General features: G+C 36.3%; 2 protein-coding genes across 3 annotated transcripts in view; both read left to right on the forward strand.

Annotated features, from left to right (window-relative positions):
* The window catches only part of LOC127835293 (sulfotransferase 1A1-like), a 368467-nt gene that overhangs the window by 193235 nt on the left and 154470 nt on the right, over positions 1-20762 (forward strand). The window lies entirely within an intron of this gene.
* LOC127835283 (mitogen-activated protein kinase 1-like) overlaps positions 1-20762 on the forward strand; it is a 54082-nt gene that overhangs the window by 19933 nt on the left and 13387 nt on the right. Inside the window, exons 4-6 of one of the 2 annotated variants that reach the window (XM_052361643.1) lie at positions 7827-8016; positions 13029-13233; positions 15123-15281. In XM_052361643.1, the coding sequence (XP_052217603.1) occupies positions 7827-8016; positions 13029-13233; positions 15123-15281 (554 nt within the window). Of the gene's footprint in view, positions 1-7826; positions 8017-13028; positions 13234-15122; positions 15282-15335; positions 15495-20762 lie in introns of both variants that reach the window. The other variant, XM_052361635.1, reaches the window with a different exon arrangement.

Consider the following 20762-nt stretch of genomic DNA (forward strand, 5'->3'; position numbering starts at 1 on the left):
ATGAATTTTGGAAAAATCATGACATCTTCAGATTGAGTCTTATGGGTCTTTCACATTGCTTGATACACATTTTACAAATCAATGCAAATATTTATTTATACAATTTACATGCACTTTGACTTGAAAGTTTTAGTTTCAGTGCTCATGTTATTTTTTCACTTGTAGATAATGCATTGTTTGAACAAAATTGACAAAAGGGTACTTCTTTTTGCAAATTTTCACATCGAAATAGGGCATTTTATAGTTTTTCCTCAATTTGTACCTTTTACAGATACTTAAAGAAGATTAAGGGAAAAAATCTGTTAGGTTTAATATTTCTGAAATTGATTTTTGAACAACAAGGAACATTTTTACATGTTTGTAAATTGATGTCAACAAAAAGTTTGCGAAATTTTCAACCAATTGAAAGCAAAGCTTAAAATCTAAAAAGCATTATAATTGGACATTATTTTCACTTGATATTTAGCAAGGCTGTTTTCGGAGAAAACCCGAGGTATTTTCATAGTCTGCTCGTCGTCCGCCGTCTGCCGGCGTCGTGCTAAAACCTTTATATTGGCGCTAAAAACAAAGTGCTTTCACCTACAATTTTGAAACTTCATATGTAGATGCACCTTGATGAGTTCTACACGTCACACCCATTTTGGGTCACAAGGTCAAAGGTCAAGGTCACTGTAAAAAAAAATAAATAATTCTGACAAGCTTTCCCAGCCGAGTGTGGCACCTGTTATGCCGTGCTCTTGTTAGTTCCAATTATGTAACCTACATTTTATATTTTTCCTTAAGCAAATAGCAGCTAATGATATTTTCATCTCTCTTCTTTTTGTTTTGGTTGATTTCACTTCATGTGAGGAAATTGTTTTCACCAAATCAGCAATCCTTTCTGACGGCTTGTCAGTAAGCTTATAAGGAAGTGGGGTAAAATAGGTCCTAAAAATCTTTAGGCTTAATGCTGTAGGCGTTTTTTTTCCAATTGTCGATTCTTGTCATTGGGAAAAATTTAGGGAATAATAAAGATATAGCAGATGCTTAAATGGTGTCATACGGAATTTAGTAAGACCAGTGTGTTACAGTTTTCATAAAATGAAACAGTTTTGTGACTTCTCTTTCAAACATTATGACATTTTATGCAGCATAGTCCCTGGAAAGTAATTCAATGCAATTTATAAGGGCATAATTTGTATTTAAGGTTTAAAATATAGTTTGCATTGAATTTGTCATTGCAGAATGTGTTGTTTGATACAATTTGAATTGAAATAAGGAGTGCAATATTGTTGGTAGCCAGTAAAATAGCAATTGCTGGTCATTCATTTCACTTCTAAGACCCAGCAAGTTACCATTCTTTTGATATTATGCTACACATGCCAACTCCAAATCATTGCTTTTATACTTAAATTAATAACTAGTACACTCAATAAAAGACTACTGAATGTGTGTTTAGTATTGAAACAGTTTCTTTTATTGAAAAAAAAATGATTAGATTGTATTATTTATTTTTAATTGCTTTGAATGAAAACATTAGTTGGCATTCTTAATGATTCTAAATTATTTTCAATTTCTAACAATCCTGACAGTCATAAAAATATTGTCATCAATTAAACTTTTCAGTTGGCCTTTGCACAACTGTCATGTAAGACAGTTTTTCCATGCATGATTCCATATGTTTAAGTACCATTTCTCTCAATGGAAATCAATGCCAGTAGAAGGCACAAATTGACAACACATATATTGATGGCAGTATTAGTCGAGACTGGATGGCAAATTATACTTATTCAAGTATTTTGTCCTCTGAAATAAATAAGCTGCTGTTTTATTTCCTGATTCTATAATGTGTTACATACGGCTGCATGTATGGCTTGCCATGATAATGAAATTCTCCTGATTTATGAATGCACATTATCCTCGAGGGCTTTAGCTAGAGTTAATTGTATTCTAAGAGACTTTTTCACAGATTTTGTCCTTTTTATGTTGGTCAATAAATGCATTTTATTGATAGAATGAAACATTGACATCTAGATAGCACCAATATCATAACCATTATATATTTTTATGCCCCCTTTCGAAGAAAAGGGGTTATATAGTTTTCGCACTGTCTGACAGTCTGTCACTCTTTTCGTGTCTGCTCTCTAATTCAAATAGTTTTCATCCGATCTTTACCAAACTCATTCAGAAGTTGTATCTAGACAATATCTAGGTCAAGATCGAATATGGGTCATGCCGGGTCAAAAACTAGGTCACGGGGTCACTTAGTGCATTTCAAGGATTTAGCATGGTGTCTGCTCTCTAATTGAAGTAGTTCTCATCTGATCTTTACCAAACTTGGTCAGAAGTTGTATCAAGACAATATTTAGGTCAAGTTCCAATATGGCCGAATCATGCCGGATCAAAAACTAGGTCACGGGGTCACTCAGTGCATTTCATAGGCCTTTGCCATTCTGTCTATGATATGAATTTATGCATTTTATATCTTACATCATATGAGCCAGTGTTTGTTGTGAACATTAAAATGCAAACAGCAAAAAGAATCAATATTATTCAATCTTTGCAATTTTGTGACAGTTAATAATTCTATTAATTCAAAGGATGATTCCTCAAGAATTAGAATTTATCTTGGTATTAGTTTGTCATTATTTTTACTTTGCTCCCTACTGTATACTATGTGATATGAGACAAAAATTGAAAATGGTCTTTTTAACAATCTGTTGACAAATACCTTTTAAGCCTCCTGATTTCACTTGGACGGTACAGTCTGTACAAAAATGACGACAATTAGGTTCCTCTTTGAATTTTTTTTGTGGATCTATATTTTATGTGCCACATATTGTTAACAAGGTTTTCGGAAGCAAAAAACTGGTTATTACATTTGTAGATTGGCGAATGTCGGCGGGCAGGCTGGCGGGCGGAACAATCTTGTCCGGGCCATAACATTGTCGTTCATTGTGAGATTTTAAAATCATATGGCACATTTGTTCACCATCATTGGACGATGTGTCGTGCAAAAGAATTACGTCAATATCTCCAAGGTCAAGGTCACACTTTTGAGTTCAAAGGTCTAAAATGGCCATAAATGAGCTTGTCTGGGCCATTACTATGTCATTCATTGTGAGATTTTAAAATTATTTGGCACATTTGTTCACCATCATTGGATGGTGTGTCATACGAAAGAATTACGTCCATATCTGCAACATCAAGGTCACACTTTTGAGAGTTCAAATGTCAAAAATGACCATAAATGATCTTGTCCAGGCCATAACTATGTCATTCATTGTGAGATAATAAAATTACTCGATACATTGTTCACAATTATTGTACGGTGTGTCATGCGAGAGAATTACGTCAATATCTCCAAGGCCAAGGTCACATGGAGTTCAAAGGTCAAAAATGGCCATAAATGATCTTGTCTGGGCCATAACTATGTCATTCATCAAGAGATTTTAATATTACTTGGTACATTTGTTCACAATCATTGGACGGTGTGTCATGCGAAAGAATTACGTAGATGTCTCCAAGGTCAAGGTCACACTTGGAGTTCAAAAGTCAAAAATTGCCATAATTGAGATTTTCCGGGCCATAACTATGTCACTCATTGTGAGATTTTAAAATGACTTTGTACATAAATTTTGTTCACAGTGATTGGACAGTGTTATGGGAAAGAATTCAAGAGTTCAAAGTTCAAACTGGCCATAAATGATAATGTAATAATAATTCTTAAAAATGGCCATAAATTAGCTATTCTTGTTTTGTGAAGACAGCATGCAAAATATTCTGTGTCAATGCAGCATGTAGGGGTATATGTCACGTCTGTGACAAAGCTTTCTAGTTATAAATATTATATTTATTTGAAAACCTGGTTTTGTGACAATTTTTTCCCTTGTTATTCATTGAATTGTTATTATATTTGGCACATGACTATTTCAGTTTGCTAAAAATGCTTCTTTTTAAAATTAATATTGATATACCTGTATTTAAATTGATTTCTTTAAAACATTTTTTTTTTTTTTATTGATAGCGTTACAGAAATATGTCATGTCTCTGGTAGACTTTCGCTTCGAGTTTAGCTTCAGCAAAGAGTCAGAAAAATAAAAACTGCTTGCTGAAGCATCTTTAAGTAATTTCTTCATAATTAAAGTTTAGCTCACGGTGAGACCCGAATAAAACTGGTGTATGTGCATTATATTTTTTTAAGCCCACGGAGGGAGTAAAGAACGTCCCGACATACGCGGAGTTTTCATGATTGGTGCAGCTGAGGTTAACAATCGGCAAATTGATAAGCCAACGCGGCGGCCCTCTGCGGTGGGCAACGCGGAGGAAACTCTGTGGTTAACGAGATAACGATCAATTGAACTTTGTTCGACTTCCTGATTTTCAAATAAAATTACATTCATTACAAGTACATATGTATATAAAAGAACGACATTCAGGGTTCGCACAGGGCTTGAAAAGTGCTTGAAAACGAGTCCAAGGCTTGAAAAGCCCTTGAACAAAGGTTGGCCTTGAAAAAGTGCTTGAAAAGTGCTTATTTCATGTAAAAAAGCCTTGAAAATGTTTATTTATGCTCAAAATTACTTTTATCATCGCTTTTATTATTTTACTTAAATCGTTCTTAAGGGAAATATTATGAAAATTTATCATAAATTCCTTCGCGCAAAAAAAGTTGAATACGAAATATAAGTTTCGTACACTATTTAGTACGAAACGTTATGTGTACACGTCACAGATTATGTGTACTACGTCAGAGGTTCTTCATTGTGATCAATTTTTGCGAGTGAAAACGCAGGGATGGGGAAGTGTCGTTTCAAACCAGGGTGGTTAACTGAATAAGAGGAGAGAGCTGGAAGAACTGGAAAAGGAAATCAATTCTGTTAAAGACAAAATGTTATAGTAACTGACTGCTGTTCAAATGTAATGAACTAGTCTGTTTGATGTGAGCATAGAAAGAGACAATGTGTTTGTTTGTAATAACTTTTAAATGTAAATACAGTACAGCCAATGCGGAACAAACGTATTTCGCGATCCGCGGCGGCAAGGCGAAACGAGTCGATGCCGCTTCAGTCGTTGAAGCCGCGTCAGTATGCGGCGGCAAGTCGCATTTCGCCGCGAAACTTCGCATCTGTCCGCCGAGGCATGCCGCGATCCGCGACATGATGCCGAATCGATGCGCATCATGAAATAAAAAATCTTCAATTTTTTTAGTTACATGTAGTTTACAAATTTTGAAAGAACAATTATAATAATAATTAAAATCATAATAAATGTATTGTGCGCGGATTGTCTTAGCATATACATGTAAGCATAGTTAATGTGTCTGGCCAATTAAGTTTGTTTCCCGCCCGTAGTGTATGTATTTCACACATAAACACTGTCACGTAATTATGTTTTCGCACATACAAGTGGTCAAGGCTCCAGCATATGGTTGATTTATGAATTAATTGCATGTTGATTTTGCTATTATATTTAAGCTAAGAAAATTAGCAGCTTGAAGCAACATCAATAATCAAGACGGTGACGACGTATTTGTTGTTTTGTTAATTATCAGCTTATTATAACTATTGTTTGAATATGTGTATGTAAACACGTTTTATTTTGTTCATATTATACAGTTAATATCGCTACTAATTACCCGGTAATTCTGTATATTCCAGTTTTAAAGCAAATGCTGGTAAATATTTATGATACACAAACATTCTCGATATTTCCTTAAGTATCAAATACATTTTGGCATGTGTTACTATTTATAGAGATGATGAAATAACGTCTAATCGGTGCTTTTTTTCAACTGAACACGCGATTTACGCTTGACGTGATGTTCATGTTTTTATACAACATAAAATACACCCAAACTTTCCAAACGACGTTCTACATGTCTGCATAATTTTCGCGCGCTTTTTATGAAACAAAGGATATTTTAGCACTGTTTATTTGACGCTAGAATTTGCCAAAGGTCGCGTTAGCATTAAAATTCGAAAGTGTGTTTCGGATTACAAATTTAATAATGATAATCGAACGAAACATTAACAGTTGCGCGTAATTAATTCTACGCTTCACATACATGTATGTACATGTGGGTGGATATCTTTTCACTCGATCTGCCGCGTACGTATGCGGCGGATTTACTCCGCGAAATTACGCGAGGTTAATACAGACTCTGCGTCGTTGCGCGGATCGATGCCGATTGCCACGGCGATACGCCGCGTGAACACACGATTCGGCGGCCGCGTACTAATAATCTGGCCGTGGCGTAGCCGCGGATTATGTTTGAGCCGCGTTGGCTGTACTGTACATATGTGACACTCATTGTGTTAAGGATGGATAACCTGTATTTCTATGTAATAACTAGAAATAACACGTATGAGTTATTGTGGAATAAGTGTAATGTGTTTGAGCAAATAAAAAAATGATATTTACTATGTAAATCTGGTTTGAAAATGCAGTTTTTAAAGGAAACTAACGTACGGTGCTCGGCCTTGAAAATGAAAATTTGGCCTTGAAAAGTCCTTGAAAAGTGCTTGAATTTAGGTTTGAGATTTCTGTTTGAACCATGACATTCAAAAAAATGTATTACCGGTAATTATCATTTGCCAGTCGCCTAATACGAGATTGCTCCGCCCACTAAGTTGTGTTTTCATAAAACGCTTTATCCATTACTCGTACAGTCTTTGTTTGTCGGACCATGTGGCCAAAATAAACGAAATCTTATTGATTATTTTGTGAGTTTGATTGACAGCTGGTGCGTGGTCAATTATGGACCAAATCGGCAGAGTGACATTCACACAGGTTAATCCCTTTTGTCAAAACATCACAGACAGCAGTCTACACAATAGGTCAGTAGACAAGCTTTGCGTATTTTCTTAACGCCAAACACTTAATCCAGTTTCATCCAGATGTTCTCTTTAATCAGTATACAGTACAATAACTGTTTCAATAATTACTCTTATAAAATACCGTAACGATAAAGATATGGCGTGTTTGAATTGAAATTTATTTGGAGGAAATATCAAATTATTCGCGATATAATTGTGTTAAAAAATACTAAGAAACTTTCAACAGAAACCAACAGAATTCAGTGTTCTCTGGGCTCTGTATTAAAAAATCAATACACGCACGCTTTCCACGCATAAACCTTGAACTTGTACATTGCAGCATAATTTTGGTGGGCTTTTGTCGGGAAATATACATAATGACTGTATATTGGAAGTATTTGTAAACGTCATGTTAACATTAAAAGTCGCAAGCGTGTTTCGGATTACAAACTATTATACTATTATATTTGGAAATTTAACGGAACATTTATTATTGTGTTATATGTGTTATGAATTATAAATTTGTCAAAACGCTTTATATTGTCGTATATTCATTCATATTGTAGACGTACCTTTGAATAAAAACATGTATTAATTCAATTGTTTATACAATTATCTTTATTTTTATAAGCCACAGTATTAAACAATTTTTAATTACAATGTTTTAATTTTTTGGCATGCACAGCAGCACACTGCCACCGTGGTGTCGCGCGGCGGTGTCCTGATAAGAACGGAAATTGTCTGCATTTACCGACTAAGCTTGAGTAATAAACGCCACGGGTATTAGCTAACTTGGCGGAACGCCGAGTGTTTAAGAGAGTACACCTCGCCTTCCCTGCCGCGGAATCACTCTCAGCAGACAAATGCCCCGGGGAGGGGGTGCGTTTTTGGGGGGAAACGCGTGGACTGTACTGTATGATAGCCTACTATTACATTTTAACCCCTTATTATTATTGTGTTCACCAAAACATAATGTCCTTATGATAGCTTTATCCCATGTACAACATGAACCTTAACTCCAACACTCAGCTATATAGTGCAGTGCTTAATGGAGACGGACATGTACAAGCTCCTGAAGACCCAGACGCTAAGCAATGACCATGTCTGCTACTTCCTGTACCAGATCCTCCGCGGACTCAAGTACATCCACTCGGCAAACGTGCTGCATCGCGACCTTAAGCCCAGCAATCTGCTTCTGAACACCACCTGCGATCTCAAGGTATGTTTAGTTGGAAGTACAGTCGAAACTGACCTAAACGACCACCTGAGAATAACGGTCACCTGCAGACAACGGTCAGTCTGGCCTCCCCCCGATGAAAATCACTCTATATTACACTTGAGAATAACGGTCACCTGTCCATAACGGCCAACAGCCACTATATTCCACTCCGAAATTCATGTTTGAACTGAAAACAACGGTCACGTGACAGTTGTTTTCAAGTAGCAAAAATTAAAAACACGGGGCATCATTTGTCTGTCAATTTTGCGGGTAAAGCGCTGATAGCCGTAATTTCCTTTGATAGTTATATGACCAAAAGTCATGTTTGAACGAAAAAAAAAAACAACAGTCACGCGTCAGTCATTTCGAGTCGCGAAAATTAAGAACACAAACAAAACAGGTGCACATAAAAATAAGAATGTGTATAAGTAGCAATTATCGGCTGCATTCGAAACGACAAAGAATGAGCGCATGACGAAGTCAATTAATCTTTATAGCTGATAAGGTGTTAAAAACAACACTAAAGTGGCGAGTGTTGTTATAAGAAGGCGATAAAAGGATTAGTGATCTTCTATTCAGGAAAAATGACCATTGAATTGCAACTTTTATAACAAACTAAATATTTTTAACAAGATTTTGGCGTCTATTTCTTGAATAAGAACGATACGGTTTTTCCATACTGTCGGTTAATAGCAGCGAATCTGCTTTTATAATTGTTCGGACGTGATGTCAATGACACGTGACAATCTTTCTTTAAAATACATCCCAATGAATGTAATACGAACTGTCAAATTTACTGAATGAACGTACTATCGGTTTTTGACAGCGAATCCGCGTTTCAGACTTGTTCAGTCGTGACAAGCTTTATTTACCGAATGAACCAGATGCATGAGTAAACAATACTAGCATTGATAAAGTCATAGATATAGTTATCAATATGAAATTAAATCAATTTATACGATATTTTTCTGTATTTTTCAATGTAAGTTAATTATGTTATTATGTAAGTTATCGTTAATGAGGCTTTGTTGCACACTTTATGCAAACAACTGGGTGGGGTAAAGACGTAGCAATACAACCAACTGACCAACCATCTGAATATTGTGGTCCGAAAACAACGGTCACCTGTGGACAACGGCCACTTTGGTCATTTCCCTTGACTGACCGCTGTTCTCAGGTTTGACTGTATACTATTCAGTTTAGATCTATTAAGGGGTATTTGATTGCAATAACATGGAAAGCTGTGGGAAAATATAGATATTGGCAAGTCTGTTTCCAGGGAATAAGAAGTCCTTGGTGTCTTTGAGAATGCACCCAAAGTTTAGATCAAACCTGCAACTTCCCAGTCAATTAGGCAGATATCTGTTAACCATTGCCGCCTCCTTTTATAAAGCTAAGTCTTACTTACGCCGTTCTCACAGAGCTGGGACTTAACGACCATCATCCCGATCAAGCCACCATCTGAAAAAGGTTTGGATCAGGGCCAATCGAGACCGAGTCTAATAAAGCAATTTGGCAAATTATGGTATTCATTACTAACATGTTACGCAGGCTGTTGCCGACCAGTAGCCCGGTTTACTGTGTTTACTGCCGCGACATTCAAGTTCATAATACGACGCTACGCAGACCTATATGACTGTACAACGATATCGCTTACATGTCTCCTATCATATTACGATGGTATTACACTTCTACGATTTTGGTGATGATGTATATATATCTTTGGTATGAAACATATTTTTCACTTCTTTCCAAACTTCAAACATCAACAGCTGTATTAATGCTAATCTGATTCATTTGCCTTCACTTCAGCAAGAACAAATGTTAGTTGAGCTTGAAATGTCACAGATAGTGAACAGGCTGAGGCGCAAAAGAAGGCCTAGAAGATACTAGGATGGCCATGGCTATCTGCAGATAGGAGGCTCCAGTTTGGACAGTATGACGCACTCCTGCGAGAACTCCGAATGGAAGACACCAATCCCTTTCTTCAACTTTTTGAGGATGGAACCAGAGCTGCTCCAGAGAGTTGGCCCTAGGATTCAGAAGAAAGATACAGGCTGGAGGAAAGCACTTGAACCAGGTGTCAAACTTGCCATTACTATCAGACATTTCGCTTCAGGAGATAAGTACCCTTGTCTAACGTATAACTTCAGATTGGCTAAGAATATGATAGCAGTCTCATTCCTGAGGTCTGCCAGGCTATTTGTGAGGAATTTAAAGATGAAGCGATAAAATGTCCAACAACTTCAGATGAATGGTCTCTCATAGCAGACAAGTTCAAGAACAGATGGAATGTCCCACATGCATGCTGTGCCCTAGATGGTAAACATGTGTCCATCAGATGTCCCCCGAACATTGGTTCGATTTACCACATTTACAAGCACTTATTTTCCGTAGTGCTACTAGCACTGGCAGATGCTGATTACAAATTTATATGGATTTACTGCGGAGGTCTTGGTTCTAAGTCTGATGTTCAAATTTTCAACCAATCTGAGCTAAAACAGGGCCTTGAAGACAGAGCAATTTGATTTCCAGCGCCAGACCCACATCAGCATGACAATAATTAATTTCTGCTGGAGAACATTTCTACTTTCTTTAACATCAAATTGGGACTCAATAGAGGGATCATCAGGCTGAGGGGTTTCTGTGGAAGGAAGGGCACCAGCTTCAACGGTTGGAAAGAAGGTCAATAGCTTCAAAGGTCCAAGGTTCCTCATGCTCTTTATCCGACCTGGATTTTCTGCTGCATGATGTTCAATGTCTTGAGTCACAGAACTTGCATCCGCAGATTTTTCACTGCCTTTACCACGGGGTTTACGGGGCATTTTCAATTGTAATTATAACGAGATGAGAAAAGTTCGAAGTCTCAAATGCAAATGATCGTCAAGTATAGTTTTACCCTTTACATGTAGTTGACTGATGATGATTGGTCAAATTTCAGCGCAATTAAAACAAACAGCTGCCTGATAGGTCGTGGTATGATCGAAGTAAGGTCATTGTAAGTCTTAGTAGGATTGCCAGGAACATAGAGTAATCGTAGTGGGAACGCAGTAATAACAAAGTGGGTGCGTTGTAGGAGCGTACTTAATAAGTTCTGGACTGAACTACACTTTTCTGCGCTTTTACTACGATCATGAAGATCTTGCCACAATGCTTCCGCACTGCCTGTATGATTACAGAGCTTCTACTAAGCTCTTTTTACGACTTTACACCGATTCTTGTTGGCCACAATCCAGCTACGCTTGTTTTGAGCATGTTCAAAATAAGCCTGGCAAGAGAGTAAGGCTCTCCGATCATGAAGACTCTACCGCGATCATACTGCACTTATAAAGACTCCACTACGTTTCTCCTGTGATTTGTCACAATTGGCCACGTTTTCAGCCACGCTTTAATAGTAGTAGAAGCGGCGCTGTGTGTGAATGGGGGGCTAGATATGATTGGGGTATATTTGTTTCCTAATGATTATCAGTTGGTCATGTTTTGTTTTCTGCAGTACAGTCGTTTTTAACAGATGACTGAATCAGACTTTCTCACAAGTATTTAAACTCCACAGGAGGGGACAGAACGTGGTTTAATTTAAACGTAAAAACTTATGACATATTTTCTTGCATAGGAGGAAGTGATGAGCATGTGCAGTAACAAAAATACGACATACTTTTTACTCTTTATATTTCATTAAAGCTCGCTGTTATTTTCAGGTTTTAATTCTATGAAATAAATAAACCTTTTGCTCTTTAATAATTTACCGTACATTCAGACCGGCAACATAGCATTTTCAATCAGAGTTGTCTTAAAAACGTCAGTAAGGTTCAACAGTCCAGCGCTTTTGGGAATGTCTGCTGAATCTTGTGGTTGAAAATACCACAATCTTGTGTCCCCTGTATAGAGGGTTATGTGTACACAATCTTGTGTCCCCTGTATAGAGGGTTATGTGTACACAATCTTGTGTCCCCTGTATAGAGGGTTATGTGTACACAATCTTGTGTCCCCTGTATAGAGGGTTATGTGTACACAATCTTGTGTCCCCTGTATAGAGGGTTATGTGTACACAATCTTGTGTCCCCTGTATAGAGGGTTATGTGTACACAATCTTGCGTCCCCTGTATAGAGGGTTATGTGTACACAATCTTGTGTCCCCTGTATAGAGGGTTATGTGTACACAATCTTGTGTCCCCTGTATAGAGGGTTATGTGTACACAATCTTGTGTCCCCTGTATAGAGGGTTATGTGTACACAATCTTGTGTCCCCTGTATAGAGGGTTATGTGTACACAATCTTGTGTCCCCTGTATAGAGGGTTATGTGTACACAATCTTGTGTCCCCTGTATAGAGGGTTATGCGTACACAATCACCAATGTATTAAAACCAAAAAAGACACCCAAAAAAACCCTGATAAGTTTGAGTATATTTATGCTGGTACTTTTGTCACTGACAAATTGATCTGAATGAAAACTGACATTAGTATATTAAAATGAATATGAGATAGCCTCAGCACAACTGGTAATGTTTGTTACTGGCATGTTGAGGTGGCAGTGGTGTAGTGAATGTGGTTTCTAAAAGCGTTCAAAATGTTTACGTTTTATTTCCAAACTGTTAGCATTCTTTAGATATTTCCAAAGTCACCATGTACAGGCTTATCTCAGGCCACAGACTTAAGAGTGTAAAAATAAGTCTATAACTTTTGATACAATCAAGCTAACATAAAAAGTTTTGAACAATACATGATATTTCATGGACTTATATTTTGCATTGCGAGAACGGTTATGCAATGCTGTGTTTTGTAGATCTTGACCTGTTGAACTTTATTCTTAGCTTAATCTGCTCTCCGACTTCCGTAGATTTAAACTTGATCTTTATAAATATTTTTAATTACAAGTGAAAATATTTGTTAAAAAAGTCTTTGTATTTTTATTTTTTTTTACTTACTGCCCTGTCCCCTGGAGATGAATATGTTTTTTGAAGGACAATTTCGCAATTTGGTTTATATTCTATGTCTGACATGCCATTTTCAGATCTGCGATTTCGGACTTGCGAGAGTAGCGGACCCTGACCATGATCACACAGGATTCCTGACAGAGTACGTGGCCACCCGATGGTATCGCGCTCCTGAGATTATGTTGAACTCAAAGGGTTATACCAAGTCCATCGACGTCTGGTCAGTAGGCTGCATCTTGGCAGAGATGCTCTCCAATCGACCCCTGTTTCCTGGAAAGCATTGTGAGTACATTGTACAGGGCCTGTAAAATAATGTGTATACAACTGTGATTGCATTGTTGTAAAATTAGTACTGTGACAGAAGTTTAATCTTCTAAACTAAAGCTACATATCTGGATGAGATTTACAGGATAGCTAATTGGGACGTGATTATTGTATTCCGTTGCATGAGGGGAAACTGTTGAATAATGCTTAACATTTCTTTATCAGAATACAATAATTTACTGCTCAACCTTGGATATACATCATGAATAAGTTTGGAAAAGCGTGATATTTACTAATAAACTCTTAATGTTCATAGTTTACAAACTGCCAATTCTTGAAGGCACACACAGAGGAAAATCCATTTATATTTTAATTTGAATTTAACAAATACATACATACAGAATTATATCACATGGAAGTGAGCATTGTCTGTTAATTTAATTGTTCTAATTTAGTTTCAGTTTATTATTCATATTTTATAGCGTAGTTTCCTTTAAAAGGAAATGTGAATCACAAGCATAATGTTTGCTTGGAGAAATCCAAGTGCAGTTTCTATAAATATTTCGGGGTTCATCAAATAAAGATATGATCAAATCCAACAATAATTAAAACCACAAGTACAAGCCACATGTAAAAATGAAGAAAATGTCATTATTTCGCCATCAAAATTGACTTATTTGTCGGTAAGTATATATCATGATACTTTTTGTTGAATAAATGATTTATTTCAAAATTTGAATACTGTAACAGATACTTACATGTACTAGTCAGCCAGCGAAGTGACTTGTCCAGCATATGACATAAGTACAACAGTTTATGAATGGCAATGTTTTGTGATGAGATCACCCCATTGTGAAGTGGGTATGAAAATTTTGGGTAAGAAAAAGAAAATTGGGTATGAAAAAAAAAATGAGTACGAAAAATTTTGGGTACAATTTTTTTTTTATTAGGAAAGATGGGGTACCTGTAAGTATACCGGGGTAACCAAAAGTATCATTTCAAAATCGGTGTACGGTGAAGTATACCTCAAAGTACTGGGGGTACGGGGAAGTAGTACCTGTGAGAAACTTGACCCAGTCAGCATAAATGATCTTGTAAGGGCCATAACTATGTCATTCATTGTGAGATTTTAAAATTGCTCGGTACATTTGTTCACAATCATTGGACGGTTTGTCATGCAAAAGAATTACTTTGATATCTCCAAGGTCAAGGTCACACTTGGAGCTTAAAGTCAAAAATGGCCATGAATGAGCTTGTCCAGGCCATAATTATGTCATTCATTGTGCGATTTTAAAATTCCTCTGTACATTAATTTTGTTCACATTCATTGCGAAAGAATTCAAGAGTTCAAAATGGCCATAAATGATAATGGCATAATAAAAATTAAAAATGCCATAAATTAGCTTCTCTTGTTTTGTGAAGACAGCATGCAAAATATTCTGTGTCAATGCAGCATGTGGGGGTATATGTCACGTCTGTGACAAAGCTCTAGTTATAATATAATAATATTATTTTTTTGAAAACCTGGTTTTGTGACAAATTTGTCCCTTGTTTTTATATATATTTAAGTAGAAATTATCTGTGATTAAAAATGATATAAGCTAAATGATAAGTGTAATCACTTATAATTCCTGTGACCTGAAATTGGCCACAGGGTATGTTAAATTGTCATTCAAATATTGTTATGAATGTGTTTATATCATATGATATACATGTGTGGTGCCTTGTATAGTTTCATCACATGCAAATGTTAAAGTGCCTTTAAAGTAATGTACAGTATACTTTTTGTATCTATGCTTGAATAAAAATGCTATTAAGACACAGAACTGGTGTTTAATTAATTTTTTTCTGGGTGGACATATATGTTGACATATGCAGAAACTGTTATGGAATGCTGTGTTTTGTAGATCTTGACCAGTTGAACTTCATTCTTAGCGTAATCGGCTCTCCCACTGCAGAAGATTTAAACTGTATCTTCAATGAGAAGGCCCGCGGTTATATACAATCGTTGCCCCAGAAGGCTAGAGTGCCCTGGACCACCATTTTCAAAAAGGCCTCGCCAAAAGGTAAATTTATCTGCTGTGAGCCCTCAATCATGTGTTGTGTACGATTTCTTACAGATTTGGACCAGCTTAACCTAATTTTGGGAGTAATTGGTTCGCCAAGTCAGGAGGATTTGAAATGTATCATCAATGAAAAAGCACGCGGCTATATCCAGTCTTTGCCATATAAACCAAAGGTGTTTTGGGCACGGAGTTTTCCCAAAGCCGACCCAAAAGGTAAAAGCCAACATCCCAGTTCTGCTGCTGTAAACAGATTTGCTTCTTTCCTTTGGGAACTAACGTCTGTTTTCCCGTGTTCTTTGTTCGTGTTCGTTTTGGTTTGTTCTTTTATGGGAAGGGACTATTTTCCCTGACATGTTCACTGTTTGAAAGTATTTGTATGTGCTTGAGTTGGGGCTCATCTGATACTGACAATGATCAGAATTAAATTATCTTTATTAAAACTGCATAAAGAATACAGCATAGAATCTTTACACAACTTTCTAGAAATGTTTGTTGACATTAAATGGAGGTAAAGTCAATATTTAACATGCACTTAAAAGTAAGTGTCCCATTTATTTTAGCCCATCTGAGCACAATGTGCTAATGGTGAGCTTTTGTGAGCGCTTTTTGTCGGTTGTGTGTCATGCTTTGTGCGGTGTCAACATTTGCCTTGTTTACACTAAAGAGGCCACATTTATTTTCCAACCTCCATGAACTTTGGTCAGAAAATTCGTCTGAACAATATCTTGGATGAGTTCGAAAATGTGTACGGTTGATTGAAAAACATGGCCGTCAGGTGGCGGGGCATTTTTTCAAAAATGGCTATATATGGCTATAGTTAAACCTTGTAAACACTAAAGGCCACATATATTGTCCGATCTTCATGAAACTTAGTCAGAAAATTTGTCCCAATGATATCTTGGACGTGTTCGTAAATGATTCTGGTTGGGTGAAAAAACATGATTCCTTTAATGGCTATAGTAAAACCTTGTTAACACTTTAGAGATCACATTTATTGTCTGATCATCATTTTCCCAATGATATCTAGGACAAGTGCTAAAATGGTTCCACATCATCATGAAACTTGGTCAGAAGATTTATCCCAATCATATCTTAGAATGATGGTTCCAGTTGGTTGGAAAACATGGCCGCCAGGGGAAGAGGCATTTTTACTTATATGGCTATATATGGCTTAAGTTAAACCTTGTTTACACTCTTAAAAGCTACATTTCATTGTCCGATCTTCATCATATCTTAGATGAGCCCTAAATGATTCTGGTTGGTTGAAAAACATGGTCACCGGGGCTATTGTAAAACCTTGTAAACACTCTAAAGGCCACATTTATTGTCTGATCTTTAGAAACTTAATCATAAGATTTGTCCCAATGATATATTGGAAGTATTCGATAATGGTTCCAGTTAGTGGGGGACATCTTGTTTTTGCCCTGTCTATTGGTTTGTTTGTTTGTTTGTGTTTGTTTGCATCAAACTAACATTTTGCCATAACTTTTGCAATGTTGAAGAAAGCAACTTCATATTTGGCATGCATGTGTATCTCATAGAGCTGAACATTTTGAGTGGTGAAAGGTCAAGGTCATCCTTGAAGGTCAAAGGTCAAATATATGGGTCAAAATAACTACACTTTAACATTGGCCATATCTTTTGCAATATTGAACATAGAAACTTCATATTTGGCATGCATGTGTATCTCATAGAACTGCACATTTTGAGTGTTCAAAGGTCAAGGTCATCCTTCAAGGTCAAAGGTCAAACATATGGGTCAAATCGCTCATTTACTATACACTATAACTACGTAATGACTTCTCAAATGCATATGGAGCTGCACGATTTAATTTGTACAATGTTAAGGTCAAGGTCATCATGAAAGGGCAAAGGTCATTTACCAAGGTCAACTTTCATTTTAAATATGCCAAAACGTCAGTTCCACTTTATACAGATACTTTTTACTTTACATGCATGTGTTATTCACACGGCTGAACGTATTAATGGGTGACATGTCGAGGTCATCCTTCAAGGTCATTTACTTAAAAATGCCTATACCTTTTTAACTATTGTACATAGCATGTGAAACATTTGCCATAACTTTTGCAATATTGAACAAAGCACCTTCATATTTGGCATGCATATGTATCTCATGGAGCTGCCCATTTTGAGTGGTGAAAGGTCAAGGTCATCCTTCAAGGCCAAGGTCATCCTTCAAGATCATAGGTCAAATATATGGGTCGAAATCACTCATTTGATATAAACAACCTCATATTTGGCATGCTGGGAGGTGTAGTGTTTCTCAAACACATCCTGTTCCTTATATGGCTTTTTATGTCCCCCACTATACTAGTGGGGGACATATTGTTTTTGCCCTGTCTGTTGGTTGGTCTGTTTGTTGGTTGGTTTGCGCCAACTTTAACATTTTGCAATAACTTTTGCTATATTGAATATAGCAACTTGATATTTGGCATGCATGTGTATCTCATGGAGCTGCACATTTTGAGTGGTGAAAGGTCAAGGTCATCCTTCAAGGTAAGAGGTCAAATATATGTGACCAAAATCGCTCATTTTATGAATACTTTTGCAATGTTGAAGATAGCAACTTGATATTTGGCATGCATGTGTATCTCATGGAGCTGCACATTGTGAGTGGTGAAAGGTCAAGGTTAAGGTCATCCTTCAAGGTCAGAGGTCAAATATATGTGGCCCAAATCGCTTATTTTATGAATACTTTTGCAATATTGAAGATAGTAACTTGATATTTGGCATGCATGTGTATCTCATGGAGCTGCACAATTTGAGTGGTGAAAGGTCAAGGTCATCCTTCAAGGTCAGAGGTCAAATATATGTTGCCCAAATCGCTTATTTTATGAATACTTTTGCAATATTGAAGAAAGCAACTTGATATTTGGCATGCATGTGTATCTCATGGAGCTGCACATTTTGAGTGGTGAAAGGTCAAGGTCTAGGTCATCCTTCAAGGTCAAATATATGGGTCAAATTTGCTCATGTAATGTCACTTCTGCAATGTTGAAGCTAGCAATTTTTATGGCTTTAGTAACACCTTGTTAACACTCTTAAAGCCACATTTATTGTCTGATCTTCATGAAACTTTGTCACAAGATTTGTCCCAATGATATCTTGATGGGTTCGAAAATGGTTCCAGGTGGTTGAAAAACACGGCTATCATTGGGCAGGGCATTTTTCCTTATATGGCTATAGTAAAACCATGTTAACACCTTAGATGACAAAGTTATGGTACGTTCTTCATGAAACTTGATTAGAATATATGTTTAAATTATATCTTGATTGTGTTCCAAAATGATTCTGGTCTGTTGAAAAACATGGCCTCAATGGGATGGGCATTTTTCCTTTTATGGCTACATGTATATAATACTTTAGTAAAACATTGTTAACACTCAAGAGGGAGTTTCTGATTTATTGTCTGATCTTCATGACACTTTGGCAGAAGATTTATCAAAATAATATCTTTGACTAGTTTGAAAAAAGTTCTGGTTGGTTGAAAAAGATGGCCACCAGGGGGCGGGGCATCTTTCATTATATTGCTATAGTAAAAAACTTGTTGTTTACACTCTAAAAGGCACATTTATTGTCCAATCTTCATAACACTTGGTCAGAACATTTGTTTTAATAATATTTATAGTAAAACCGTGTTAGCATTCTAAAAGTTACATTTATAGTTCTCACTGCATGAAACTTGGTCAGAACTTTTGTTTTAATGATATCATGGGGCTGCACTGAGCAGGTCAGTTCCTTTGTATCTCAGGTTAGCGACTTTGGGTCTTTCAGGCCCTCATGTTTTACAGTAAGTGCCAAATTTGCTTTTTGAAGTGTCTTACTTATTCAGTTTTAATTGAATATTTACCACACTTTCTGGAATTGTTTGTTGACATAAAATGGACGTCAAGTGAGATAACCAGCTAGTTCGCACCAGGCATCAGAGTTGATTGCCTTTATTTGATAAAAAAAAATTCAAAGTCTCTGCTCTCTAATTCATACAGATTTCAATGAATCTTTAACAGACTTTCGTGGAATTTGTCTTGACATATAATTTCTCATAACCAGCCGATTGCCATAAAGCTCTATAGAGTTATTGCCCTTTGTATACACAAACAAAATGCAAAATTGGCTGTTCCAGCTGTCTATTCTCTTTCATTTTTCACAGAATCTTTCTACAAATGTTTTTTCCCAAAAAAGAAAGGTTAGCTTGACGATCAGCTAACAAATATGGCATTCCATGTTGTCCCTTTATTATAGTGGGGGTAAATTTTTGCCCATTTCATCGTTTTGATAATACAATATCTGGTTCTTGTTGCACAGTTCTATAATGAATGAAAAAAGTTTAAAACTGTTAGTATCAGATGAGCTTGACTTATTAGCTTTGCTAAACCTTGTTATCCCTTTTACAATTCATTGCAGTTTTCACAATCCATTCCGGCATCCCCTGCATAGTTTCAGCTGAAAGCCTTTTGGGCTTGTCAGCATGTTTTCACACAAGGCTATTATGCCCAGTGTGGCATTCAGTTTGCATTTTCAAATAAGCAGTGTAGTTCATGAAGGTATTTAAAAACCTGATTGTGCTAACATTTGGCAAATATGTAAATGTGAGATTAGTTTTATTATAGAATGATTTTGCTAGATGGCAGCGATGTAAATGTGAGATTATTAGGTAAAGACTGCGCTTTATGGCAAAAATGTTAGGGTGAGAATATTGGTTAAAGCCACACAACTTATTTGGCATAGTAAATTTAAGTTTAAATTAGAAACATATTTAATCTACCTGTATGCCAATAAGAATATATCTGGTGGTTACAAGGTAGAAAAACATCTTTTTTGCGCTTTAAAATTTATAAATAATGTTTTTCAAAATGGACGTAGACGTCTAGAAATCCCTCTTTCGGTTTTAAAAGCGGTACCGTTTGAAAAAAAAAAAATTACTTGCTAACTAGGCTATAGATTTAATGACAATTTTGCACACTTTCAAATTGCATATATATGTATGATTAACATATATTTCATTTCAAGGTCAGAGGCAAAGTGTGTGGCTTTCAAGATTGCACTTAATAGCAAAGACGTGAATGTGAGATTATTAGAATAATTAAGGTTGTGATAAAGGTTAATGATGCACAGGTCACAATAAAAGAGTGAGGTAAAAGTTAAATACCTAATTGTGACATTTTAAAGAAAAATGGTGTGCTTAATGTAAGAAATACAAACATTTTATGTACTTATTGCCATATTGTTCTACATGGAAGATATTATATTGTAAACAAGATAAATGAATGTGATGTTATTTTTGTGAAATGTGCTTTAAGATACATGATTGATAAATTATTATGGAAAGGTTGTGTGAAATGTTAGTGATGTAAATGTGACTATGTGTTCCAGCTAGGATTTGAAAAGGGCTGCGGGGGGGGCTTTTTAGTTAAAAGAGCACTTTCAATGCGCAGATTTTTTTCAAAAGGGCACTTTTGA

The sequence above is a fragment of the Dreissena polymorpha genome, chromosome 1 (genome assembly GCF_020536995.1).
Source record: "Dreissena polymorpha isolate Duluth1 chromosome 1, UMN_Dpol_1.0, whole genome shotgun sequence".
In the NCBI taxonomy this organism is placed as follows: domain Eukaryota; kingdom Metazoa; phylum Mollusca; class Bivalvia; order Myida; family Dreissenidae; genus Dreissena; species Dreissena polymorpha.